Source organism: Equus przewalskii, chromosome 3, assembly GCF_037783145.1.
Source record: "Equus przewalskii isolate Varuska chromosome 3, EquPr2, whole genome shotgun sequence".
Lineage (NCBI taxonomy): Eukaryota > Metazoa > Chordata > Mammalia > Perissodactyla > Equidae > Equus > Equus przewalskii.
Window position 1 is genome coordinate 6,382,206 of NC_091833.1, and position 27,144 is coordinate 6,409,349.

The 27,144-nt window shown below is 45.6% G+C and overlaps 1 protein-coding gene across 3 annotated transcripts in view; it reads left to right on the forward strand.

The window, feature by feature from the left end:
- FTO (FTO alpha-ketoglutarate dependent dioxygenase) overlaps positions 1 to 24,795 on the forward strand; it is a 352,540-nt gene extending 327,745 nt beyond the window's left edge. For all 3 annotated transcript variants that reach the window (XM_008513156.2, XM_070613663.1, XM_070613662.1), the window contains one exon: positions 22,478 to 24,795. In XM_008513156.2, coding sequence (XP_008511378.1) covers positions 22,478 to 22,631 — 154 coding nt within the window. In that variant the 3' untranslated portion in view covers positions 22,632 to 24,795. The remainder of the gene's footprint in view (positions 1 to 22,477) is intronic.
- The last annotated feature ends 2,349 nt before the right edge of the window (positions 24,796 to 27,144 follow it).

The window sequence follows — 27,144 nt, forward strand, 5'->3', positions numbered from 1 at the left end:
CAGGTATAGGTCACACAGAGGGGCCAGAACTACTCAGGTGGCTCAAGTCTCAGGAGCCATCCAGATACTCGGAGAAGCCATTTGTATCCCACGGAGTCCAGGGATATCGCGCACACACAGCTGAGATTTGCAGAGACTTGAGGGGAGGGCTGCCGGGAGGGGGTAATGGCATGACCCAACATGCTGCTTCAGAGGCCTGGGAGACTGGTCTGTGCCATTTGCATACGTCATCTGTACCAGTTCCTAATGAAGGATGCAATTGCGTCAACTCAAGCAGGTCAGAGTCACTTAGGCAGAAAATCCCAGGTCTTGGGAAGGGAAGTCATGCGCCTCTTGGGCCCTTGGCAGAAGTCAAAGGTCCAAGGTAATGTATTGGCAAAGATCCGGTCTGCTTTGGTGCCTTACTTACTGCTCCCCCATGCTTTTAGGCAGAAATATTGTCAATGCTATTGATTAGTTGATCTGATAATCCAGCAGGCTCCCTGATGTGTTAAGTTTCCTACTTTGGGATGACTGTAAATGCGGGCAGAGTGTACGCTCAGCTGGGGGAGTCTCGGTGGACCTTTCTTAGACGCTGCTTCTACAGTGAGATTGCTGCAGGCATGACAATTCCAATTATTCTTTTGGCTGTCACATTTAACCCTTCCCAAGACAATTTTTCCCTAGTTATCCATTTCTTCTAGCCCTACTTTTGATTTGGAAAAACACTTTGTCTACTGCATTGGGCCTCTAGGGTCTCCTGATTTATTAGCATATATTACATTTATGTGTTTAGATGTTTATTTTTTAATTTCCTTTTCTGTTGTGAATATACTCCACTCTCTACGTCTTCCCCTCCTTCACCTTCCTTCTATGGCAAAAATCATATTTGTCTTTCTCCTTGTCTTCTACCAATCTTTAAACATTGCTTCAGCCATATCCCTCATTTAACAAATACATAGCAACTTTATGAAAGGTCTGTAATTCACAATGTGTAGGTATCAAAAGAAAGGGTGACCTTAGGCCAGGGGAGGGGGGTTTTCCATAAGGAGCATAGTGATGATAAATAAGCTACCACCACATCCTTGAAGTTTGTTTGTAAGTTGTTTATTTAGCCCCTGGTCTAGAATTAGCTGGAAACTTAAATACCCTCTGATTTGTCTTTCTTTAGTTGTTAGTTGTTTACCCCACCCTCTCTCTGGCTTCAGCCTCCAAGGGTCTTCAGCCTTGTTGAAAGGACATAAAGGTACCCTTGGAAATCCCACCCCCACTTGGATAAATTATGCCTTCAGCGTCGGGGTATAAGGGGCCATTCGTTCAACAACCCAGCTTACTGTGCTTGACATCAATTACATTCTCCTCCTTGATGCAGAGAAGGCAGGGTGACTCCTTTAATCCCCTTTGCAAAATAATAATAACAACAACAATGACAATAAGGCCTCCAGGCAGAGCACGTTAAGCCTAATTCAGAGTTTTTACAAGTGGAAAACAAATCATAAATACCTGAGAAATGAGGTTCATAATGGAAGCCCCAAGAAGCCCTTTAACCTGGGCAAAATCCTATAACACAATTATATACAATTTCACACTTGACTGGAGCTGTTATTTGAGCAAAAATAACCATTTTTCTGCTTGCACTAAATGAACCACGAGATCCCTGTATCCAGCTGCAGAAAAATGTGGGGATCGCCGGTTTACCCTGCATGTAATCAGCGTGCTTGATGGCAAGGGCATTGGAGGCGCAAAAGAGTTAATCATTGGATCCTGCCCACAGCGACCACACAATTAAGGGCAAGATTAGCAGAGATGAAAAATTTATTGTGAAAATGCAATCCTAGTCTAAAAACAAAATGATTTCACTGAGCAGTTGTTCTGCTGCCATAATCCTAATGATCAACTCTATTGCACTAATAATAGGAGAAAAACTAATTGCAGCGAGGACAGGACAAATCTTTTTTAATCTGCGTTGTCATCCCCACTAAGTCCCAACCCATTTGTATTAACCTCTGCTGACAGAGTCACATGATGGACATAATTTCTTATAATTTACCAGCAATGGATCTAACCTTTCTTCATCAAATATTCATAAAGGCAGGATTCTCAATGATTTTCTGTCTCTCTTTATATTTACAGCTTGTTGTCTTCTTCCTTTTTACAATAATTTGGACACAATTGAAGTCAAATGGAATTAAAGTTAAATGCCTTTAGCCACTGAGGTGCCTAAAAGCAAAGACTTAGGGGAGGGGTCGTGAACTGAGAAGGAGAGCTTGTGTTCCCAAGACCCATTACATCTCAAAGGAGCCCTTCCCCAAAAGGGAAGAACAAAGTCAGCGGGAGAATAAAATGCCTTTGCCCTCTCTTGGCCTGCTTAAGCACGCTCTCGGGCCTGTTGTGTCAGATGCTCTGAAGCTGAGTTGAGACTGAGAGCCCCAGGCCTTTCTCTGTCTTCAGGGCTTACTGGAAACCTAGGCTGCTGTGGCCAGGCCCCGTGTGAGCATGTGTGCCCAGAGGGGCCCGAAAAACATGCCAGGGGCTGTAATGGTGGACAAGAAAAGTCGGTTGGTACAGTTACTTAGCAAACAAACGTGAATATCTGAAACCATTCCTGAGAGCGTTTTTGGTAGAAAAACATCTGTTTCCACTTTGCGTCTTTGTTGCTTTGACGGTTTTCTGAAGAGACGTGTAGATGAAAGATTTATAAAGCTTAGGTGTTTAAAATAAGTATGGCCACGGGCCCTTTGTTTTGACTCTTCCCCTTGTGGGACTTGAGTTTCTGTGGGTGGCGGAAGTTTGGGGAAGGTGAGACAGACAGTCAAAAGACTCTCTTTTTTTCCTCCAATCCTCAGATGACCCTACCTTTACTAAAACAGCTAAGAATGTCGTAAGTAAAGTCTCCCTTAAGATGCAAAGGAATTTTTTACCTGGTTGACTTCAAAGTCCTATATTGACCAAGCCAAGAATTTACTTCCTGCTGAGTTCCCAGAATTCTGACTCGTAGAAAGAAAATTAGACCTGAAGGCAGTTGTATTCTTAAACAACTGACTTACATCCCCAGCTCTAAGATGTTTTGTGTTCTTCAACATCACTTAGTGTCTTTGTCTATTTTGAATTACACAAGTAATACACAAATACATTCACTTATAAAAAATTAAAACTTTATAAAGTGCTCTTAGACCGCTACGCACTGTCTCCAACCTTCCTGCCCTTCCAAATATTTTTCTGTGCATTTACAGGCATATAGATGTACTGTAGACAAATCCATGTTTTCTTTGTTTTACATAAGTACTTATACATTTGTTTTACATAGTTATCTATACAAATCAATACCCAATTGATTGAGAAATTGCTTCTGTTACTCAATAGTATGTACTATGTTTGGAAATCTTCCCATGTTAGAGCATGTAATATAAATCTGTTCTATTCTACTTTATTGCTGCAGAGAAGTCCATAGTATGGCTATCACGTAGTTTACTGGCATTCTCACAATGACGGACATTCAGGTTGTCTCCAGTTTTTCAAATTGTAAGCGATTCTACAAAACATCATTATCTATTTGGAACTGAGATAGTTCGTATAATTGTTTTAACAGCATGCTGGCTTTTGCAAATACAGTTTTGAGAATGTTTATACTGACCTGATAGCTCAAAATACTTTTTGTTTTCTACCAAGCCACATCCTTTCAGATGGTAAGGACAAAAACAACTGTAAGACATTTGGTATCCTAAGTGCCCCACAAATAAGTAGACATTCCAACTGGCAGTGAATTAAATGTTTGCAATGGGGGGAAATGATAATCAGCTGTCAGAAATGCGCAAGTAAAGCTTGTTACACGAGGAGAACATCGTTATGATAAGTTTCTTGTTACACAGATTCAGTTATACAGAAGGTCAGATTCTGCCCCCTGGGCTGCAGCTGCGCATTGGGAAAGCCACGATGACAGCGTTCTCCCACACATATTGAGTTCTTCCCTGGCCTTCTTTGCTAACACTCGTTATAAACAGGTGTCACTGATTGTGTAAAGGATGGTTTGCCGATTAGGATATGCGTACGTGCGTGGTCTTAATAACCATTCTTCAGTTTTTTACAAATCCAATAGAAAGTGGCAGAAAATTGTTTTAAAGGACCAGAAAATTTTGCCAGAAGGTTTGACAGGTAAGTCCCACGAAGTTTTACTGCGGACCTCAGATACTGTCATTCCTCTGGACTGGAACTGGACAGGTACGAGATGCCCACCAGTTCCCTCTGGGTTAGTGGAAGAAATGGGCATATATACACTCAGATCTTATGCATTTGTAGAAGTGTAGAATGGAAACTTCCAATCTGAGTGAGTGTAGATTAAAGATTCTAGAATATTTTTTAAATAGTTCACGTTAATTGCTGTTAGGTTTAAGGAATAACTCAGAGTTGAGTTAATAGCGTTGTCAAGTAGAGGTTTTGCTTTGGTGAAAACCAACAACTGACTTGAGAATGGCACGTATATGGAATGATCCTTCCAGAGCACGTGAAACATTGAGTGTCTCCTATTATTTCCACTCCATCTCATGCTGCGTAACTGCCTCAGTCTTTCATTCTATGTTGGGCATTCTTATCCTTATAAAAGAGGAAATTGAGAGATTTTGCCAAAAGTTAATAGAACCTAAGAAAAAATAGATAAATATGACTTCATCAAAAGTGAAAACTTTTGACTTTGTCAGACTAAAGAGCTTCTTCAAGGCAAGGGAAAACAGGATTGAAACAAAAAAACAACCCACTAATTGGGAAAAAATATTTACAAGTTATTTATCTGACAAAGGGTTAATCTCCATAATATATAAAGAACACACACAGCTCAAGAACAAAAAATCAAACAACCCGATCAAAAAATGGGCAGGGGACATGAACAGACATTTCTCCAAAGAAGATATACAGATGGCCAATAGACACATGAAAAGATGCTCACCATCACTAATCAGGGAAATGCAAATCAAAACTACACTAAGATATCACCTTACACCTGTTAGAATGGCAAAAATAACCAAAACAAAAAGTGACAAATGTTGGAGAGGCTGTGGAGAAAAAGGAAACCTCATACACTGTTGGTGGAAATGCAAACTGGTGCAGCCACTATGGAAAACAGTATGGAGATTCCTCAAAACATTAAAAATAGAAATACCTTATGACCCAGCCATCCCACTACTGGGCATCTACCCAAAGAACTTGAAATCAGCAATTCCAAAAGTCCCATGCACCCCTATGTTCATTGCAGCATTATTTATAATAGCCAAGACGTGGAAGCAACCTAAATGCCCATCAACTGATGATTGGATAAAGAAGATATGGTATATATATATATATATATATATATACAATGGAATACTACTCAGCCATAAAAAAGACAAAATCGTCCCATTCACAACAACATGGATGGACCTTGAAGGTATTATGTTAAGTGAAATAAGCCAGACAGAGAAAGACGAACTCTGTATGACTCCACTCTTAGGTGGAAGTTAAACATAGAGACAAAGAGAATTGATTGGTGGTTACCAGGGGAAAAGGGGGGGGTGGGGGGAGGGCACAAAGGGTGAAGTGGTGCACCTACAACACAACTGACAAACAATAATATACAACTGAAATTTCACAAGGTTGTAAACGATCATAATCTTAATAAAAAGTTTTAAAAAAGTAAAAACTTTTGTGCATCAAAGAACCTTATCAAGAAAGTGAAAAGACAACCTACAGAATAGGAGAAAAAATTGCAAATCATTTTTTGATAAAGGTTTAATACCCGGAATATGTAAAGAACTAAACAACAAAAAGACAACCTAATTAAAAAATGGGAAAAGGACTTGATTCACCATTTCTCCAGGATGCACAAAAGATGCTTAGCATCATTAGTCATTAGGGAAATGTAAATCAAAACTACAATGAGAGACTACTTTACACGTACTAGGATGGCTATGATAATAATAATAATAAAAATACAAAGCGTTGGCAAGGATGTGGAAAAATTAGAACCCTCGTACATACCGGGAATGTAAAATCATGCAATGCCTTTGGAAAACAATTTGGCAGTTTCTCCAAAAGTTAAACATAGATTTTCCACATGACCCAGCAGTTTCACTCCCAGATCTATACCCAAAAGAATTAAAATAGGGACTCAAACAGATGCTTGTATACCAATGTCCATGGTAGCATTCTTCACAATAGCCAAAAGTTGGAAACAACCCACGTGTCCATCAACAAATGAATGGGTAAACAAAATGTACTATAAACATACAATTGAATATTATTCAGCCATAAAAATGAATGAAATTCTAATACATGCTACAACCTGGATGAACCTTGAAAACGTGCTGAGTGAAGTAAGCCAGACACAAAAGGACAAATATTGTATGATTCCACTTACATGAACTATCTAGAGTAGGCAAATTCATGGAGACGGAAAGTAGATTAGAGGTTAGTAGGTGCTGGGGAAGTGGGGAATGGGAAGTTATTGCTTAATGGGTACAGAGTTTCTGATTGAGGTGATGGAAAGTTCTAGAAAAAGATGGAGCGATGCTTGCACAACACTGTGAGTGCAATTAATACCACTGAATTGTATACTTTAAAATGGTTAAAATGGCAGATTTTATGTTATATATATTTTACCATAATTTTAAAAAATTAATGGAACCAGATATAGAATTTAAGCATATCATCTAAAGTTACAAAGGTATCCACTTAAGGAAGTAAAAATAACAGAAAACACTATTTTAGTTATCCATTGCTACATAACAAATCGCCCTAAAACTTAGTGCCTTAAAACAACCACAGTTATGATTTCTGCATAAGACCAGCCTTCTCGGGGTTGACTGGGGGTCTTCCCTATCACTTTGGTCAAGTGGCAGCTGGGGCGGGAAGGCTGGGTGCAGCTGGGACTCTGGGATACCAGGGCCTCTCCCCATGAGAGCTCACGGTTTCAGTAACGGTCTAGGCTAGTGGTGTGGAGTATAGCTCCGGGGCCAGACTATCTGGATTCCTGTCTTGGCCACATCACTCACAATCTCTGTGACTTTGGGCAAATCACATAACCGCTCAGTTCCTCAGTGTCCCCATCTGCAAGATAGGGATAGTAATCATGCCAACCTCATAGTAAAGCACTTAGAATGCCATTTGGCACAAAGTAGATCCTCAAAAGATGTTAGCTATTAGCAACTGTAACATTAAAAAAGAAAAAGCAAGCAAGCTCAGGGTGAAGTAAGGCCTGAGACCTGGGTTCTAATCTGACTCTGTCAAATGTGTTGAGGAAGTCTGTTAACCTCACCTATAAAGCGAGAGGGCATGAGATAAGGTGAGCTCCAAAGAACAGAGATTGTGTCAAATTTGCAGTCTAGAACAGCTAACCATGACTGTTGGAAATTATGTCGCTGAAAAATGAGAATTCCCTCCCTTTTCGGAGAGAGCTGCAGATTTGCCGCAGTTGAACCCGCTCCTTCGTCCTTGTGCTATACTCACTATGGAGAAATAATTCGGGCTCACTCGATGCCTGTCCAAAGACCTTTCTCCTGGGAAGGAACTTTATAAATCGTTTTAACTTGGTGGCCATAACTCCCAGGTGCTTACATGAGACCAGCTAGCAAAGGACATTAACTTGGAATCAATTAAAATGCTTCCAGTCTGTATTTGCTGGCCTCCTGAAGGCGTCTCTCCCTGGCACTTCTCGTGGTCAACTCTCGAGAAACTGTGCGGAAGGTGAAATTGGGCTTTGGCGCTCCGCCCCCCCACCCCCAGGAAACGCAGAACCCACGTGCTTCTGTCACACCAGGAAGCAGCGTGATTTCTCTGAGAGGTGACTTAAAATATAATCTTCCCTAGAAGTAGTTGCCTTTTAAAATGCCTTTCCCACTTTTGTCCCCCGTACACTTGAAAAAATGAAGTAACAATACACTTTCTGGCATTGATTGGAGGCCAAAGCAAGAACTGTTTTCGGAGGGAACACTGTCCTGGAACCTCTCCGTTCACACCACACAGGCAGGCCACTTCCTGATGGCACTTAGTCAAACGACCCTGGCCTTGTAACTTACTGATGGGTGCCTTTGGGCACTAGGACCTTTGTGAGTCCGTCTCCAGCTAGAAGGAGCAATTTAAATTAGGAAGAGCAAGTGTCCCTGGGCCTGTGGTCTCACTAGAGCTAATCCATCAGCTAGCCCAGCCGAGAAAGCATGATGGACCTCAGTAAGGTATTCCATGCCAACTCCCAGGTGGTCTGAATGCAGAGCCGCTCTTCCAAAAAGTATAAATTCTAACTTAGCAGTCTGCTGAGAAGCCTGGCTCTCTGGCAGGCCAGGCACAGGGCAGGAGGTTACAGCAGCTAATCGAGTCCTTGCTGTGCTGCCCTGACTCGCCAGCAAGCGCTGGCCGGTTCCCAGCTGACCCCACTCCTGTACTGCTCAGTGAGGAGCCGGACTTCTCCATTAATCGGCCTGTTTTCTGGAGCTGGAAAGGTGACTTGTAACAGGCCTCTTGTTCCCAGACTCTTCTATAATGACATTCTGCACAAGCAGATGTCGTCCTTTGATTCCTTATGACCTTCTGAATTTTGGCAAATGAGAAAGCGCCTGGGATCCACAGTGAGGCCTAAGGGTGTCTTTCCTGCAAAGAGACACTCTCATCTTCCGCCCCCTCCCCGTCTCTAACTAGCACGTGGCAAGGACATGGCCTCAGTCATTTTCCCCGTTGGAAAAAGCCTTCTTCCCGGAGCCAGGGGGCTTTGAGATGAGGTGGCCAGTACTGGTCCTCGCTTGAGTATTTACCAGATGTGACTGCGGGGCTCTGTGGCTGTCTCAGCTTGACAAATGAGAAAATGCCGCTTAAGTGCCCTTCCCAAGGTCACCCCCCAAGCATACACTGGTGCTGGGAGAGTGAGATCACCCAGACGGGGAAGGAACTGCAGAGCCAAGCTTTCAAAGCCCTGAAGTGTGAGACTTTGCACCAGCCGGTTGAAGACGTACAAGACTCTAAGTCATAAATAGGTAATGGCTTGTCTCTGCTTGCTGTCTCCTCAGAGGCCCAGGTGGCACAGTTGTGGTTGTGATGATTCATTAAGAGGCCCACCCGGTTGACCTGAAGTTTGGAGGCCACCGCGCAACCCTAAGGCAGTCTGTTTGTGGCTCATCCTCCTTTCCGAGGCTGCAGTGGGCCTTGTCCACTGGTGGCGTCGCCAGCAGCACGGCAGACACTTCCTCTGGGCCATTTCAGCATGTGGTCTGCTTTCTATTGAAGTGCAATTTTTAAAAACTCCTTTCAAACCAAGGCACTTTAGGAGCCAGCCCCGCGCCGACCCAGAGGCCTGCTCAGTCTTCCGTGGCTGTCAGCGTGTAGGATTACCCTTCTTCCTCAGCCTGCACCCAGGGCCCCCAAAAGAAAAGGAACAGCATAAACTGGATGTGCATTGAGTTCTGCAGATACACATCAGGCGAGCTGAGGACTACAGGAGGCTTGGCGTCATCTCTCCTTTGCTGCTCCGGCGCAGAGGGAACAGAGCATCAAAGCCATCAGGGCGGTCAGGGTCAGAGCCCTCCCTCTCAGCCCCACGTGACGAGTGGCCTCTCGGGCCAGGGAAGAGTCTTAAGAAGGATACTTCGCTTCGTTAACCGAACCCTGTGTGTGGGTTGAGCACAGAAGTTTGCTCTCATGCAATGACCCAGTTCGTAAAGGAGTGAGGCTTTCTGCAGAGGCCTGCAACGGAGACCCTGTCGCTCCTCTGCTTAACCCCTCCGTACTCTCGCAGCACACTACGAATGAAATCACTGTGTAGAGTGGCTTCCGAGACCCTGGGCCTCTCTGACCCCATTTGCTCCTTCCCTTCGTCACCCTCCCTTAGCAACAGTGGCCTCCTTGCTGTCCCTTGACCATGCCTCACTCATTCTCACCTGACACACGCTTTCCCCGGAGAGCTGCCCACCGGAACCCCTTAGCCAGAGCCCTTCCCCGTCTCTCCCTTCTCTCCTATTCGTTTCCCCTTTTGATTTGCTTCAAGGCATTTTTTTCTAGCAGAAATGACCTTAATATCTATTTGCTTACAGTGTGTGGCAGAGAATACTAGTTCCTCATCCTGCTCCCCATTCCTTTCCTTCCTCCTTAGCATAGAATCTCAGTGTTCATGGAGGAAAGAAGAGGGCAGTGGGTCCAGTTAAAAGCCGACACTCCCCGTCCTCTTCTGCAGCCCAGTGGCTGGCTTCCAGCCCGTGCGATGGAGGGAGAGATAGGCTGGCTGTCCTCCTTGAAAGAGGAGGTCGGGGCATGTTTTACTCCCCTCCCCTTCCTCCTGCTCCCTGCCTGGGCCCCAAGATATGGTGACTGGAGCACCCTGGACCATGAGGTGACCTCAGGGATGGCAGCCATCAGCTAAGAATGACAAGAACAAAGAAGAAAATGGACCGGCCGAGGTCCTGGATGCCTGTGGACTGCTGTCATGTGACCTCCTCGGACTTCTTTAATGTGAAAGGAAAATAAACTGCCATCTTCTGTAGCCACCAGGCTTTCTAGTCCCTCTTGCTGGCAGCTAAATGCAGTTTATAACTGATACACATGTTTGTTATCTGTCTTTCTCCACCAGAATGTAGTAAGCTCCGTGAAATCTGGGACTTCATTAGTTCACTGCTGTAGCTCCAGATGCAGGTACCTAGTAAACATTTGTTGAATGAATGAATGCATACAGTCATACATGCATACATATGGCAATAACAATGCTCTTCTGCCCAAATCCTGGCTTTATCAGTAGGCAGGCCCCTAGTAAGCTACATTGAGTTGTCATCCTTCTTGATCATTGAACCTAGGAGCATGGATAATTATGTCGGCAAAAGTAATTTTAATTTCTAAATGTTAGTTGCAGAAACAGTGTCATTTGGTTCCTCGGGGTATAAAATGCAGATTTTCTTTGAATTTAAGACGAGGACATTTGTGACGTCTTTGGGGTTCGGGGGCCTTGTTAGCACAGCAGTCTCGATGCTACAGTTGCTTGGACTTCTTGCCCTTCTACAGAAGAGCTGCACCGAAATACAGTTCTGTTCCTGTCATAAAACGGCAGTAGATGATTGGAGTGATTTCTTATCTCTGATCTTGGGATGAAATAGCAGCTCAGAGAATTCATGGATTCTCTGGCTAGTCCCCAGTGTGGTCCGCGGTACACATGTGTTACCTCTGAGGGACTTAGAACTTGCCTGCAAAAATAGTTTTTGAATCAGAGTAACAGTGACTAGTAGTATTTTCAGTTCTACCAACACAGGAAGTACCGTTTAGTAGAAAATGCTGGACTGGCAAATGACCTCAGTTCCAGTCCCAGCTGTGTGACATGCTAGCCGTGTGACTGGAGCAAGGCCCCTGCCTCCCCATCTTCCAACCTGGGAGAATGCCTCTCTTTCCTACCCTAGCATTGAGGATTACATGGGATACAGAATGCAAAGGAAAACCGTAATGTTTACATAGAAAATCCCAATTTTTTAGAGATGAGAAGAACCTTAGGGATTGTCTAACCCAAACCTTCATTTTACAGATCTGAGTACTGACAGCCAGAAAGTCAAGGTTTTTTGCCCAAGGTCACAGGGTAAGGCAGTGGCAGAGCTGGGTCTCGAATTCCCAGACCAGTGTTCTTCCTACCGTACCATCCTCCTCGTCAGTGGGTAATAACGATGTTGTTGTTAGTCCCCCTTTGATTGTGCCTCCTACTTTTACTGTTGGTGTTATCAAATTGTTATACAGCAGGGAATTGGTTCCATTTTCAAGAGGTGTACAGTTCAGATGCAAGTTGCTCTCAATCACTTGTGCATTCCACTGTATTTCTTGTGGCTTCAATGCGCCAAACTCTGCTGTAGACTTGGAGGATATAGCAGTGAACAAAATGGACAGAGATCCCTGCCTGCGGGGAGCTTAGCTTACCTGTGCGTGCATAAACACACGTACATACACACACATCAAATGGTATCAAGTGCTTGGGAGAAAAATAGGGCAGGGAAGGAAGACGGGGAGTGCTGGAGTTGGGGGCAGCAGGAATGGGAGGTGTCATCTTGAGTAGGGCAGTCAAGGAAGTCCTCCCTGGCTAGACTATGTTTAAGCAGTGACCTGAAGGAGCGGGGTGGGGAGCAAGCCACCTGGACATCTTAGGGAAGAGCTTTCAAGGTAAAGGAAACTGCAGATACTGATGCCCTGAGAGTGTTCTCTGCCTGTAAGGAAGAGCAAATAAGCCAGTGTGACTGGAGCAGAGCAAACAATGGGGCAAGTGGAAGGAGAGAAGGTCAGAGAACCAGGGGTGGGAGGGGGTGGATGACATAGGGACCTGTGGACCTCTGCAAGGACTTTCGCTTAGTTTTGAAATCAGTGCAGAGCATAAATTCATCAGAAAACTAGTGTGTCTGATAAACTGGCGTTTTATTTTGGCCCACCATTTTCTCTCTCATTCTGAATTTGGACTGCTTCACACTGTTGGTATTGGGCTAATGCTGAGTTTTCTACTGTAAGTACTCTTGACCTTTAGTGAATGTTCTTAAAGAAGACAAGAGAAACAAAGGCCCAGTGGCCTCATGTTCTGACTGAGGTTAAAATAAACTTGGGAGATGTTTCTCGGCATCCAGGAACCAATTAAGCAGGTTACGCGGAAGTATTTCTAAAAAGAGCAGCACAGTGGAAATAGACTGACAGGTGAGCAGATGGGGGAACCATCAACTCAAATTTATTTCACAGCTTACAACTCAAATGAGCATCCCAAAGTCAGAACAGCTGGCCTTTTATTCTGTGGGCCATTGTCCTTTGCTTTGCTCATCTCTCAGGAGTATGAGTCGATTATGCTCCAATGGCTGTCTGTCTGTCGGTCTTTGACTTTGCAGGGAAAAATCCTTTGTAGAAAACAGACTCTTAATGTAAGTCAGATTTCTCTGTGATGTCTGCTCTCACAAGTTATGAAGTTTCTAGATTATGGAAATCAATAATGTTGATCTTTTAGCTTTCATTTTCATCACTGTATTCATTACCACATGACTGCTATTATCTGATTCTGAGTAAATGGAATTTAAGCAAATAGTCAAAAAGCAAATCTTCAGATTTGCAAGAAGAAATATTTTTTTAAATGTTATGTTGCATCTAAAAATCACAGCTGCCCTGAATTTCTGATTCCATGTTATTCTGGAATCTTTCTGAAGTTTGAGACTGTCCCATGCAAACCTTACTTGAGTTTCAAGCAACAGGGAAGTCATGAAATTTGGAAAGGGTTATCTTTTGTCAATCATGTCCTTTGTGGGGTGCAGTGCTGACAGAGGACAGCGGAGAGGCTGTATTCTATGACTGAAAGGAGGGCTTGCTACTACCCAGTGGGGATTTTGTTCCAGTAATTGCATCAAATTGGACCTTCTGCCATGTTGCAGGTATAGCATTAATATCACTCATTAAGTCGTAGGCCTGTATGCCTTCCCTCCCAATGGCAGAGTCACTGGCAGAATATATTTTCTTCCAAAGTGTTTGTTTTCATTGTTGCCCTTTAAAAATAATGAGTTCATTCTATTCCCTTGCAAGGAAAGTTACTGTAGACTGCTTTGAAATTGTATATCTTTTGTTGAGCACATTTCTGCTGTGGTTCCATAGCTTTGTGTGCTGGGGAACCCAACCCGACCTCTCTTAAAGCTCCTAACCAAGCTGCCTTAGACTTGATACATATAATCGTCCAGCCCATTTGACCTTTATATTGTTAGCCTTGGCCAGGTAGAAGTCACGCAAGTTTCAGGTGACCCTATCATGTGACCGGAGATCAAAGGTCACAGCTCCTAAATGTTCAGCTGTCAAGGTAGCCCATTCATCACTATCATTATGTAACTGACAAGCCGACAAATGAACCTGGGGATAGAATTGTTCTCAACCCTCTACCTCCTGGGTTTACACCCCAGTGGTGGGCCAAGCAGTCTCACATATTAAGTGGTTCCACGGGCCTGTTGGAGTCCCTGAAGGAGGGGGGAGGGATCCCAGGAGACCTGTTTTATGTGCTGGGCCCTGTGAAGTCACCAGTTGCCTGCTTAGGGTGTCAAGTTGCAGGTCTACAAGAGCCAACCCTGAGTCTGGTGTCCTCTGAAATAGAAGTGAATTAAATGTGAGTTCTTCGTGGAAGCAAAGACACCCACATGTCCTCCCCTGACATTCCACCTTCAGTATCTTTGTGATCCTTTGTGGCAGGTCACGATGTGCAGCCTTGTCACAAACTGGCCCGATCCAAAGAGTCACTTGTGAAAGTTCAGGTTGACGAGGCCCTCCTCTGGAGAGTCTGACTTGAGGCCAGGTGCCTTTGGAAAACTGTATTCTTAACAAGGACCTAAAATGATTGTTTCCATGTCTGTATTTTAGAATGGCACAAAGAGCTTGAGATTTGGAGTCAGACAATGTTGCCAAATCCTGATTCTATCCTTTTTTTGGCTGTAAAATCTCAGACAAGTTAGCTAATCTTCTAGGCCTGTTTCCATTTTGAAGACAAACATTTAAATAGAAGGTAAGTATACAGTGCCTGGAACTTAGTATTTATTATTGGCTACTTTTAATGTTTTTATTGGCATTATTACCATTCCTTTGGTCTGAGAGGAGATGTCATTGGAGGAGCATTGGCATGAAGTAGAATTTCTTTAAAGTTATCTCCCATTTCAACAACAACAACCTCTGACAACTTACAAGGGCAGTTTCAGAGGGGGACGGCCACATGAGGATACCCAGCCCTGGAGGAAGCGGCATCCACCAGCAGTGGAAGGGAAGGGGGCCCAGACTGCCCTGGACACTGAAAGGTAGACAGCAGGTGCCTTTGAGCCATTCCAGTACCAAAGCGTCCCTGATCTTCATTCCATCGGGAGGCTCCTGCGACCTGTCTCGTCATTTCTTGAATCCTGAGGTACCGTCTGGGCCCCTTGATCCCTCACCCCAGGGCCTTCTCTCCTCTGGTGGAGAGAGGCGCTCATAGCAGTGACTTGAAGTGGCTTCCATAAGCCAAGAGGATGGGAAGCCATTATCAAAGGAAATTCTTCTTGGAGTCCCAAGTTGGAACTCTAAATGTTCTTTTTCATTAAACAAAACAAAACAAAATGCCTCTGATATTCATGCTTATTGGGCTATATAGTATATTAATGTTATATTTCAGAGGACTTAAGGCAGTGTTGGTGTTGAGGGGAGGAATCGGGAACTGTGAAAACCATTGTTTCCAGAGAAGATGCCTTTGCGCTCCGAACCGCTGTGGGGAACTGTAGTCATCCACAGCAGCTGGGCGCCACCTGCACCCTTCCCTTCTCCTCCCAGTGAGAACAGCAGAGACCTACAGTGGGTGCTCCAGCAGTATGCGGATTGGTTGGCTAAGATCCAGACAGCAGGTGGACCCGTGCTGAATGACACAAGGGTTTCCTGAAAAATGGCTGGGTATCCATGTGGCTGGATGGCACAAGTGTTCAAAAGCATGTGGGGGATATCTGGTTTGTAAAGCGTCTAAGCAGACTCTCTTACATTAGGCTTTTCACTTCTCGCCTGAAGTGTGAGGCCCAAAAGTAGATTCTTATACAACTAGGAGTTTAGCCAAGCCTAGTTTTTCAAGTGGTCGTGAAAAATACTACCTACTGAAAAGGTATATTGACCTGGGGAAAAAAAAAAGGCTGACCTTGTGGGCCAAAGTTTGGCTTTTCCACACTGTGACCTGTGTTGACTTTACTGATCTGGAAACGTTAACATGTGGTACAGAGGCAAGAGGTTAAAAGCCTTTCAAGGAAAAAGTGAACGTGTCCTTTGTTAAAACTCATTTAGGAACTGGATTTGCTCAGTGGTTCTGCAGTAGGTAAACTGAGTTCTACAAATTGGACAAGCTGATTTTAGAAACCTAACTTTGTCAAAGTAGACCGTTTGGATAGCTGTGACAGGGCAGCTGTTTATGTGCAAAGTTGTCCACAGTGCAGTGATGGCAGTCACAAAAAGTCCAAGAAGACAAATTATAAATTCATTGACTCACTCTTTTCTTTTCAAAGGCTTTAGAGTGTCAAGGATAGCTTATTACAAACTGGACTGCATACTCTTTTCACCACTGACTAAGACACAGTATTTGGAGCGAAGCATAGCCAGACCATGAACACAGTAGAATGGAGTGGCCTCCTTCTCAAGGTGAAGTTTGAAATGTAGTGTTTAAGGTAGACAGCATGGAGAGTCGGAATTATGCACGAAAATCCCTGAAATTGTGCATAAAATGGTGTCAGAGATTTAGATACCATGTTTTGTGAAAATACTCATCTTTAAACACTGGAATCACTCTCTGTGGCAACATACTGTGACTCTAATGGGCCCAGAAAGACTGAGAACAGAGAACATTCGGGTCCCACGTGGGTCTCATGCTCCCTCCAAAGCATAAAAAGGCCATTGAGGACATTGTTGTCCTTTATGTGGTTACTTCCTGCTTTTCTCATGCTGCTCCTGGCGTTGGGTTTGGCGGGTTAGCTGTGGGTGTGCTGTGAAGCCTCTGCAGTGTCTCCCTCATGACTCAGGCCTCCTAAGCCTTGGCTCTGGCCCCGTGCTGTCTGAGGAGGGGCCTTCTGAGGGGCTCACACCCTGAAACAGACTCCTGTTTGACATTAGCCAGAATGACTGTCAACTCCTTGTAAATTTCATTGTAATTTCGTTTCATTATAAGTTTCAGAGAAAACTCTGACTTGAAGACAAGTGTAGCTTTTTAGTCATTGGACATTTTCTGATGAAGTTAGTTTAAATTGCTCTAGTCTTTAGAAGTGTGATTTCTTTCATTTTTATTTACAAGTGTTACCAGTGCCTCTGGCCAACGTTGCATAATCAGCTGTGTCTTTAAACTAAGACCTGTATCTATACACATAGGAAAGGGATATTGAGGCATAGTTATACATTTGTGGGGTATTTTACATATTTTAAAGGGTTTTTATTTACATTATTTGATTTTGTCTTCACATAACCCAGTGAGGCAGAGAAGCATGAGCTTCGTGTAACAGTCAAGAAAACTAAGAGGCCACCTAGGATTATAATAGGAAGCAGTCTCTGCTCTTAGAAGATGAACATGTATCTTTTGTTTCCGTAGACGATAGATGCTTATGCTATAAGAACCTCAAAATCATTAGAATGAAAAGAAAAAGAAAGTTTTGTCAGTCATTTGCCATAATAATAGTCCTTCTAGAAATGTGAAAAAAAAAATTTGCTCTTTTCTTTCCCCTGAAATGGTTTGGAATCACCTGAATTCTCTAAATTTGGCAAGAATAGGTAAGTAATGAGGGAACAGGGACCATTTTAGTCCAAAAGGAAGTCCATGAAAAAGATGGAATATGTGGAAAGGGCAGCCAGCCAGATATCCAGGATCTGACCCAGCCCTCAGACTCCCACTTACCACTGGGTTAACCTTGGGTAAGGCAGCCCTCACTCGAAATGGGGATCAGGTATCCACCTCCCCATCTCTCTCTGGTTATTGTCAAAATCAAGTAAAACAGTGCTGGGTATTCAGATTCTTTGGGACATTTAAACAGTGTACAAAATGTAATTGTTATTTTAATCAGGAGTTGCTCTCTTCTTTCTTATTGAAGAATTCCCTCGAGTTCATTTCTCTTGTCTCCTCCTCAGTGGCCTATGCTTGGTAATATTTCTCCATTCAAGTTTTAGTTTTTTGTACATTTTTTCTTAAGCTTGCTTATCCCAGTGGATCTTTTAGCAGACACCATTTCTCCTGAAATCTTCTTTATCATTTCATCAAGAGTCATGGAAATGTTACCCGTCCTTCTCTATTTGTTGCAAAATTTAGGGACAAGGGGGAAGACCGTATATGTTTTCTTAAAATCAATGGCAGCACATTACTGTAAAACCTATTGATTAAAAACACAAAGTATAATGTTAGTCATTTAGTCTGTGAAGTGATGCAAGAAGGGAAGAAATTTATCCTTTGACTCTTGCATTAACCTTTTATTGACTGCTTGCATACCCCTAATTAACACACACTTTAGCTAAAGTGGTTAATTTTAGCATGGCGACCAGTGTTCACTAATGTAGCTGCGATCCTGGTCATCCAAATGGGAGGGTAGCCCTGGGGGAAATCAGGGGGCACGGCGCCTTGTATGAGTTACACCTGTTGGGGGGAGACGAGGGTCTCTGGACAGTCTGCTAACAGGCCAGACAATGTGAGACCTTCCAGTTGCTTCCTGTTGCGTCACCAGATCATTCAGGAAGAACCATTCCTAAGTAGCCAGAGTTTTGAGGTGGCTTATAGAGTCCTTTGAACTGAAATAATGTGAATTTGGGAGGGCGAGAGATGCAGTGTATACTATTGGCCTCTCCTCCCCTTGCGATGCTTCACGAAAGGAGTAGGGTTTCTGAGTGGATCCCAGTTTGTTTGCTCTCAGACAGGAGTAGAGAGGACAAGGTTGAAAGGGGAAACTGAGACTTTCTCACTGTTCAGCATGACCTGCTATCCTTGGGAGCACTGAGGTTAGGGAAAATTTTGTTAACTTTCTTTAGAAAGATCATCCAGCTCTGGTTATTAAAACTGGCTTGTTTTCATGCGAAGACCAGTGTGGATGACATCACTACTTCCTTGTTTTCAGGGTAGAAATTTGTCTCAAATATTTGAACCAAAAACAAAAGCCAGTGTTTTCATGCTTTCATGCCCAGCTGGTCTCTGCACACGTGACCGGTGTCAGCAGCGGCATCTTGGTTTGGAGGACCATCAGCATCCATGTGGCAGGCAGGGCCATGGCAGTGGAGGTTATAAAAGGCAGGAGGCCACTGAAAGGTGGGAAGCATGGCCAACATATCAGCCAGGACTCCAGATTGCAAGTGACAAGAAAACCTAACTCAGACAGTAACAGCTCTTGAAACTGAGAAAGTCTAAGCATACGCAGCTTCAAGTGAGGCTTGATCCACCTACTCAAAAAATATCACCAGGACCCAGCCCCTTGCTGCTTAGGAGCAAAATGACTGTGGCAGTTCCAGATTGCCCATCCTAATAGTTCACAGACCAGGAGATAAGGTCTTTCCCCTTAGCTCCCATCCCGGTCCTCTGGTTTACTTTCTCACTCTTGCCCCCGATTGGGTCCTCTGCCTTCCGCTAATCCATGCCCTGTGGCTGGGAGATGGGATGTTGATTAGGTTAGCTAGTCCGGACTCTCCCCTGGCTGTAGAGATGGAGCCCATCCCACCCAAACCACGTGGCTGAGCTGGGGAAGGGATGGATTCCCCGCAGGACCGTTAGAATCCTCTTAGTAGGAAAGGTGGGAATAGACACAACAAATGTCCACCACAGTCAGCATTCCTAGAACATTTCTCAAGAGAACTTGGCGCCCTTTTGTTTTGCAAAGGACTGTAGTATGTGTGTGCTAGGAAATAACCCAGCTTTATCCCCCGGAGATGCCAAATCAATCTGAAACAAGCGCCGCTTAGAGAGCTCCTTTTATTAGTTATAGGTCTTCAGGAGCAACCACTGGGCCTGACTCTGAGCATGGTAGCCTGTCCCTGGAAGGTTGTAGCAGCTTGGATACATAGACCTCAGCATCCTGGAATGTCACATTGTGATGGGATTCAGCCACAGGCTCAGTTTGATTCAAGCTGGAAAGAGCTGCCTCTGTGTCTACAGAACCTCTGCCAGAAAGAGCCAGTCCAGAGACCGCCCGCTGGCTAGAGTGCAGCGAGGGATCTCCGCAGCTACCGAGGCAGCTCTCCAGTTGGCATCTCTTGTTGTCACTGGTACTCGTAGTAGAAGTAATGGTAGCAATCATAGAATTTAATAATTATTGAGTGCTTACTATGTGCCAGGCAGTGTTCATTTAACCTTCACAACAACCCCATAAGTAAGATACTATTAGCATCATCATCGTTAGCATCATCATCATCTTTCCCCCTTGACAGACAAGAAACTGAGGCTCGACAAGGTTAAGACATTTGCCCAAGATGTGACTCCCCTAGGGAGCGGCAGCGCCCGATGCTCAGAAAACACGCTTAACCACTGTGCTGCAGTCTCCCTACTTTCTTATAGGAAACTGAGATGCAAGACAGACAGAATGAGTGACCTGAGCAGGAGAAATTAAAACCTACGGGGGGAGATATGCCTGCAAGTAATTCTCAATTCTTTCTTTTTCAATTCCATAGTCTGGCGTCGTGTTGAACCAGACAATATAATTTGAGTTGGGATGACTGTCCTTTCTCATAGATAAATACATCACCTCAAACAATGAGCCTTCTGCTGGGCCTGGTCACTGCCATTTAGAAGTTGGCAAGGAGCACTGGGCGTTAAAGGAGGAGTTTTAAAGTGACCTTGGAAGGTCTGAATTAAGGCCCTGAAGGAACCCAACGAGGGTACTACCCGTAGCCCAGAGGGAGGCAATGCACGTGCACGACTCGTGGTCTATCAGGGCCCGCAGGAAAAGGAGGTAGTTCCCACACTCGCTGGTCTGCTCCTTCCATGAGGAGAACAGAGGCAGAAAGTCATGGAGCAGCTTCACCCAGAGGAAAAGCTGGCAGGCTCAGGATGCTCACACGACACGGCACAGTATTGATGTTTGCAATACCTTCTCAGAGTGAGGGGGCAGGACCCAACTGACGAGTGAGAAAGCATCTCTATTGACTTTTTACAAACCTTATGATATTCTAGGTGGATCGACACTTCCCACAGCCCTTTACTCTGCCAACCAGGATAATGTGTGCACAGATAACTTATCCGCTGTGAGACTGAATGCTCAATTTGGAATAACTTTCCCTCCCTAGTAAATTGAGCATTACTCTGTGATTCTGAGGCGGAGAGAAAGCACAATTTAAAGAGCTTTGCAGAGTTCTTTTGTAATTAGTCCCAGCTTCCCTTGAATATTAATTTCCGCCATCCCTTTCATGTGATTTGGAGACCGTCTGTAGAACTGCAGAGAGGTACCCTCAGAACCACGACAGCAAGCGGCAGAGCCTCCAACACCGCTTCTGAAGGAGTCTGCAGAACACACCCTCTGCTCTTCAGTGCCGTGTGGGGCTTATCAGTGCAAACAGTTTAATATTTATGCTAAGAGGATTGTCAAAAGCAGCTTCTGTTGCTTTAATTCTTGTTTTAAATAAATAATGAGAACATTTAAACACATTACTCTTCTTGGGGCCCTGAGGTCAGCTAATCTTATTATTTATGAAGTGATGTGCTACATAGTAGTACTTAGTGCATGTTAACAGGCGCTATTATCAGGGCCTGATGCGGAGAGCTGAAGATATATTGGAACGTTCTGTGTAATGTACGACGGATTGAGTGCACAGGATGCCGGTATAGCAATTAACCACCCGAGAAAATAGGTGTAAAGTTGAAGTATGTTTTCCCGTGGGGATCCCCTCCCATCAATAATTCCCCAGAGAAGGAGATGTCTTATAGTCAGGAACCTTCTCTTCCATCAGGCCTGGAAATAGGGCCAGGATATTCCATTCTTTGATCTTTTCATAGTTAGTCCTACACAGAAGACAAATAGTGGGTATGACCATTTTCTAATTGACGTGGGGGCCAATGCAGGGAAGGGGGTGAGGAGCTGGGGAGACCCACACGCCTCTTCCAAATGCAGGCAGAGGGTTTGGTTGGGTCACATGCTTTCACCACCATGTGCTCCAAGAAGGAGAGAAATTGTTCATTCCTTATTGCAATTTGTGCTTCCTTCTCTCTCATCCTCTTTTTTCAGGTAAGTAAAGCTAAAGCCACTGAGCTTTCCCAGACCGATTTTTAAGAAGCTGGTCTCTGACAGGTAGAGATGCCTGCCAAGGTGTGAGGGTGGTGCTCCAACTTTTTTCCTATAAGACTATAATGTAGTTGCATGTGATAATTAATTTGTCTACTATTGATGAATAATCCATTTAATAAAAACCGTGATTTAAGTGTTTTCCTTAGGGAGTAACTCTTGCTAGCCTCTTAATTTAATTTTGTGGAAGTTTCCCCCACCTATTCATCAGTGGAAATGATTATTAACCTCTATTTGCATATATCCTTATAAATCGGTCTCTCCTTGGAGTGCCTTTTTCTGAGCACAGTAAGCTGGGACACTTGCAAATCTCCAGGATCCCCAGAGTCAATCCTGGTCTGTAATATTGTTTAATCTATTCTTGGACATTTTAATGCAGTAAATTCAATTTAATCTTTCCCAGTAATCTAGTAATACATTGAAATCCCACAAACATTTAAATCTGATAATGGCTTAATCACACACTTTAAATAACAGTTGAGATAATGAAAAAATAATTCACCATTTTAAAGGCAGAGTAACTGAATTTCCCTGATGGTCGGCTTCTACGGAGCCACTAGAGATAATGCAAATCCGGGAATCAAAGAAAAAGAAGTTCCAGCACCATATAGAACAGTTCTTCCTTCTTATAAACACCTGTTTCTGCCTCACAGACTCCTTCTTCCATGTCAGCCCCGCAACCATGATTGTCTTTGGGGCATTTGCCAGCGTTGCTCCAAGTTGCCCATGGGTTGGGGTCTTCCAGGAATTTCTTCCTGTGGATTACTTGCCTCTTCTTTCTCTTCCAGGTGCCAGTGCCGAATTGCCCGAACTTTACCGGTGGATCAGAAGCCGGAATGCCGGCCATACTGGGAAAAGGATGATCCTTCGATGCCTCTGCCCTTTGATCTCACAGACATCATTTCAGAACTCAGAGGTCTGCTTCTGGAAGCAAAACCCTAGAAGGAGCACAGGTCTTAGGTGGAGGAGGAAAGGATATTTTTGGCTTCTCATCTCCAACCTGTCACGGGCCAGGCAAGGGCACTATGGGTAGACGTGGCCTTTAGAATGTAGAACCTGGGTCCCTGTTGGAAACAGCTGGGCAATGGAGCCCATAATATTCAAATGTTTAAAAATGACATAGTCTTATAATCTGATTTGGTATTAAACAAGAACCTCCCCCCAAAAACTATTCCCCACTTGGATTTTTAGTGTGAGCCATCCAGCTCCCAAGGCCGAGGGAGGTGACAGGCAGGCCCAGCCTGAGGCAGAGCCCAGCCCCCTCCTCCTCCCCGAGCCATTCAAGACGCTCAAGTGGATGACTCGGAAGTCGTCTGGGGGCAGACAGAGCTGTGCGTCTCCTTTTCTCACCACGCCCTGTAGAGGCTGTGCTGTCCAGTGTGGTAGCTGCTAGCTGTGTGGCGTCTTAAATTTAAAATCAATTTTAATCGTGGTTAAAAATTCACTTCCTCAGTTGGGCTACCCACGTTTCAAGCGCTTCATAGCCGCGTGTGGCCAGTGACTACTGTACTGGACAGCACAGGCACAGAACATGTTCCTCATGGTGGAAAGGCCTACTGGACAGCCCTTCTGTAAAAGGTCCGAGGGCGGGAGGTCGTCTTTTCCAGTCCTCTGTAGCCGCCATCCCCATGGGCGAAATCAGTTGAGAGAGAAATGACTGGGTGGAGAGCAGCCTTTTTCCCTTCTCTCAGGCAGACCCGAGTCAAACCTGACTTATGAGTCCTGTGCTCCGCACACAGGAAAGGAGAGGTGTTGAAAATTAAAGTTGACTCCTGTCCTTAGGAAGTCTCCCTGATCTGATGACGGAGACACCGCCCCATTTACACTGCTCCGCGACTTTAGCCAGCACACCACGCTTTCTTCCGGAGTTCCCCCATTCGTGTGTCATGACAGGTGGAGTTGAAGAGGCCCAGTGCCCCGTCCTGGTGACACTGGAGCAGCTGAGAGACGACAGAGCAGAGAGGTTAAACCTGGGCTCTGGTTTGAGAGTGCCTGGATCAAACTCCCACAGGCTTTGTGACCTTTGGCATGTTACTCTGCCTCAGTTTCCTCTTCTGTGTAATGGGATACTAAAGGCACCAACTCACAAGGTGAAGATTAAATGAAATAATCTAGCTACAGACTTAGAACTAGTTCTGACACGTAGTTAAACACCCAGTAAATGTTAGTAGTAGTATATATTGATAAGCTGAGCTGACATAGACGTCCCTCCCCTCCCCCATCCTCGTGCCAGTGCTGTTTCATGATGCTCTTAACCCATCCCTCCCCTTCGGGCCTGGCTCCTGCCCTTTGGCGACCTCAGAAATCGTGAGCATAGTTACCCTCCGCACCTGTGGCCTCCTCCTGTAGTAGTCTGCGGCAGTGTTAAAGCTGAAGAGCTCTTTGCGCGTTGAGAGGTGCACCGAGAACCAGACTCCTGCCGTCAGAATCTCCCTGGGTCAAGGCGTGCGTTCATTCGCACCGAGTCAGCCACACAAAGGCCACACTGCGCACAGCAGCCAGGGTCTCATCACCTCGAGACTCGAGTCCCTTAGACCTTGGATGAATTCCCTGCTGTCCTTCGCCTCGACTTCCTCATCAGAAGAGATGAAGCACTGCCCCCAGGGCTGTTGTCGAGAGCACGTGCAATCACGTAGGGGAGGGCCGGGTGGCAGGAGAAGGCACCCTCGAGGCCGGCTAGCCTGGTGTTTCCTTTATCCCTCACAATATTCATTAGGTGCCAATATTTAAAAATTGGGAGATGTCATATGAAATAAACACGTGTGCATTCCCTTCAGAATTCAGAGCACCTGGCGGCCTGAGGCCTCCGTCCTGGCGTGGCAGCGAGCCAGGCAGGGTCTTCCCGCTCTGAGGGGAGGCATGAAGCCCCCATGGCCGTATTAGCAGTTACTGTAAACCCGACCTGCTTCGCCCCTTCGTGTCAGCGCTCCCTCAACCTGCTTGCTTGCACCCCTGTAGTAGAAATGAATGGCCCTGTTTAGTCTTTCCCCAAGTGTATGTGTATTACTAGTGAGCTGCATCTGTGCACTGCTTGTACTAATGTGTCATGTACATCATCAAAAAGTCGTAAACAATAAAAATATTAAAAGGGTGACATAGAAGCCAAGAGAGGCTCTGCTCTTTTCTCTGCGCGTGCCAGTGGGTGGCTGCTTCCTTGGCCTGGGTGGGGCCCAGCTGGAGGAAGTCCCCCGTGGGACCAGGTGATGTACAGCCGAGGCTGGAAAAACCAGCACCTAGCGTGAATCCAAGAGCTAAGATGACATTTTCTCAGAAGAAATGGTGGCTTTCAGTGAGCGTGTGCTCCGTGTCTGAGGATTACGTGTGCTCTCCAGGGAGGCTGCAGGGGGAGAAGGAGAGGAGGCAAGAGACAGTAAAAATAGGGCTGCTGGGGGCAATGACAGTCGACTCGTCCTGCAAGGTCAAGGGCAGGCTGGCCTCTCCCCTATGAGCCAGTGAAGGACTTTCCTGGGAACACGGGCTGTGGGTGTGGTTTAGGGAGCAGGGAGGCCTTGCCCCTGCACCACCTGGAGTCAGCGGCCCCCACCTGCCTCCTGCCAGGCTTCCCCATGCCCCGGTCCCCACGATCTGGGGACAGTGATCTGAACAGACCCCTTTGCACTAAGGTGCTACTGAGTTCCCCTCCTGCCCATGAGCCTTTCTTTTCTTTCTTTTTCTTTTTTTTGAGGAAGATTAGCCCTGAGCTAACATCTGCCACCAATCCTCCTCTTTTTGCTGAGGAAGACTGGCCCTGAGCTAACATCTGTGCCCATCTTCCTCTACTTTATATGTGGGATGCCCCCACAGCATGGCTTGATAAGTGGTGCGTCGGTCCACACCCAGGCCGCCGAAGCAGAGCACTCAAACTTAACTGCTGCACCACCGCCCGGCCCTCCCATGAGCCTTTCTTGACCACTTGCCACAGCTCAGTGATGTGGTGAGCCCTGGGCATCCAAGGACAGGTCCCTGCTCTCCAGGGCTCCTCTGGGCTGGCCCCCAGGCCGGATGCCTAGCATATGTAGGGACCAAAATAGGAACTTACCCTGTAGTGGGGAGATGGACAATAAGCCAGCAAATAAATAAAAAGATGGTTTCAGATCACTGTAAGTGTCAGAAAGGGAACCCCCTGGGTGAGGGGACAGAGTATAGCTGGGGACTGACGCAGGTGGCTTAGATTAGGAGGCCAGGGAAAGGTGGTGTGGGGAAGAGCTCTCCAGGAAAGGGAACAGCCAGTACGAAGGCCCTGAGCAGGAAAGCACCTGGAGTGGGGTGCCCTGTGGCTGAAGGGGAGAAACAAAAGGAGAGAGGGAGACGCAGCTGGAGAGGCATCCAGACCAGCGTTGGGATCTGATTTGGACACTGACGGGTTCTGCGCAGGGAGGGGCGTGGGTAACTTGATATGATATTCTTATGCTTTTAGATGACACTCTGGCTACTCTCAGGATCCAAAGGGTCTCAGAGAGTGGCGCTCAGTCCAAAGGCACAGCTTTCTAGCTGGGAATGTCCCCCATCCTGGGGCGGGATCTTGAGAAGGGGAAGATGTCCCTCGAGCCCCTCCAAGCACACGAAGCGGTGCCCCGCCCTCCCCTGCGCCACCTACAGCTCTGCAGCCACCTCCACTCCTGCTGCCACCCGCCGCCTCCAGCCCGGGGGCTTTGCCAGACAGAGAAGAGCAGGGTCATGGCATTGCTTGTGACACAATTTTAGTAATAAGCTTCTAAATCCATCACTAGCTGAATCGAGGGAGGCTAGAAATGAGATTCCATAGGTCCTATTTAATGGACACCCCACACTCAGTACAAGGTTTTTTGTGTGTTTCAAGGGAAGATATTTTCGAATGCAACTTTTTTTTCCTGCTCTAGTTAAGGCTGATTTCACCACTGGGCAAATTGCATACATTTGGATCCCTGCCATGCTAAATACTGTTTATTTTGGAGATCTGTCAGAGGCAAGCGCATGGAAGACGGGGGTATTCTTATTTGAAAAGGCAATTCTCATCCAGACAGATTGGGAAGGAGAGGAGGCGCGCGGATTAAGACGCGCTGACGTGGCTCTGCCCCTTACAGTGCGCCTTGTAACTTGGTGATTAAATGGTATTTTTAATTAAGTTTCATTGGGAGCCATAGGTATCGCGGTGGTGAAATCAATTTGACAACCATAAAGGGGGAGGGAAGGCCCAGGAGTGCTGTCATGATTGCGGCTGCGGGGGGAGCCAGGGCGCGAAGAGGCTGGGGTGGGGCGGGGGGAGGCAGGAGCGGGGCGGGAAGGGCTCCCCGCGCGACAGCAGCACCGGCCGGGCCGCGGCTGTGTCTGGGGGAGGGTGTCAGTGGATGTCCGGAGAAAGGATGCTCACCTGAGACACCCCGACAGATTCCTGGGCTGGCTGGGAACTCCAGGAAAGGGTCTGAAGGACCTGTTTCTCGCTTCTCTTATTAACGAGGAGAAAGTGTGAGTACCC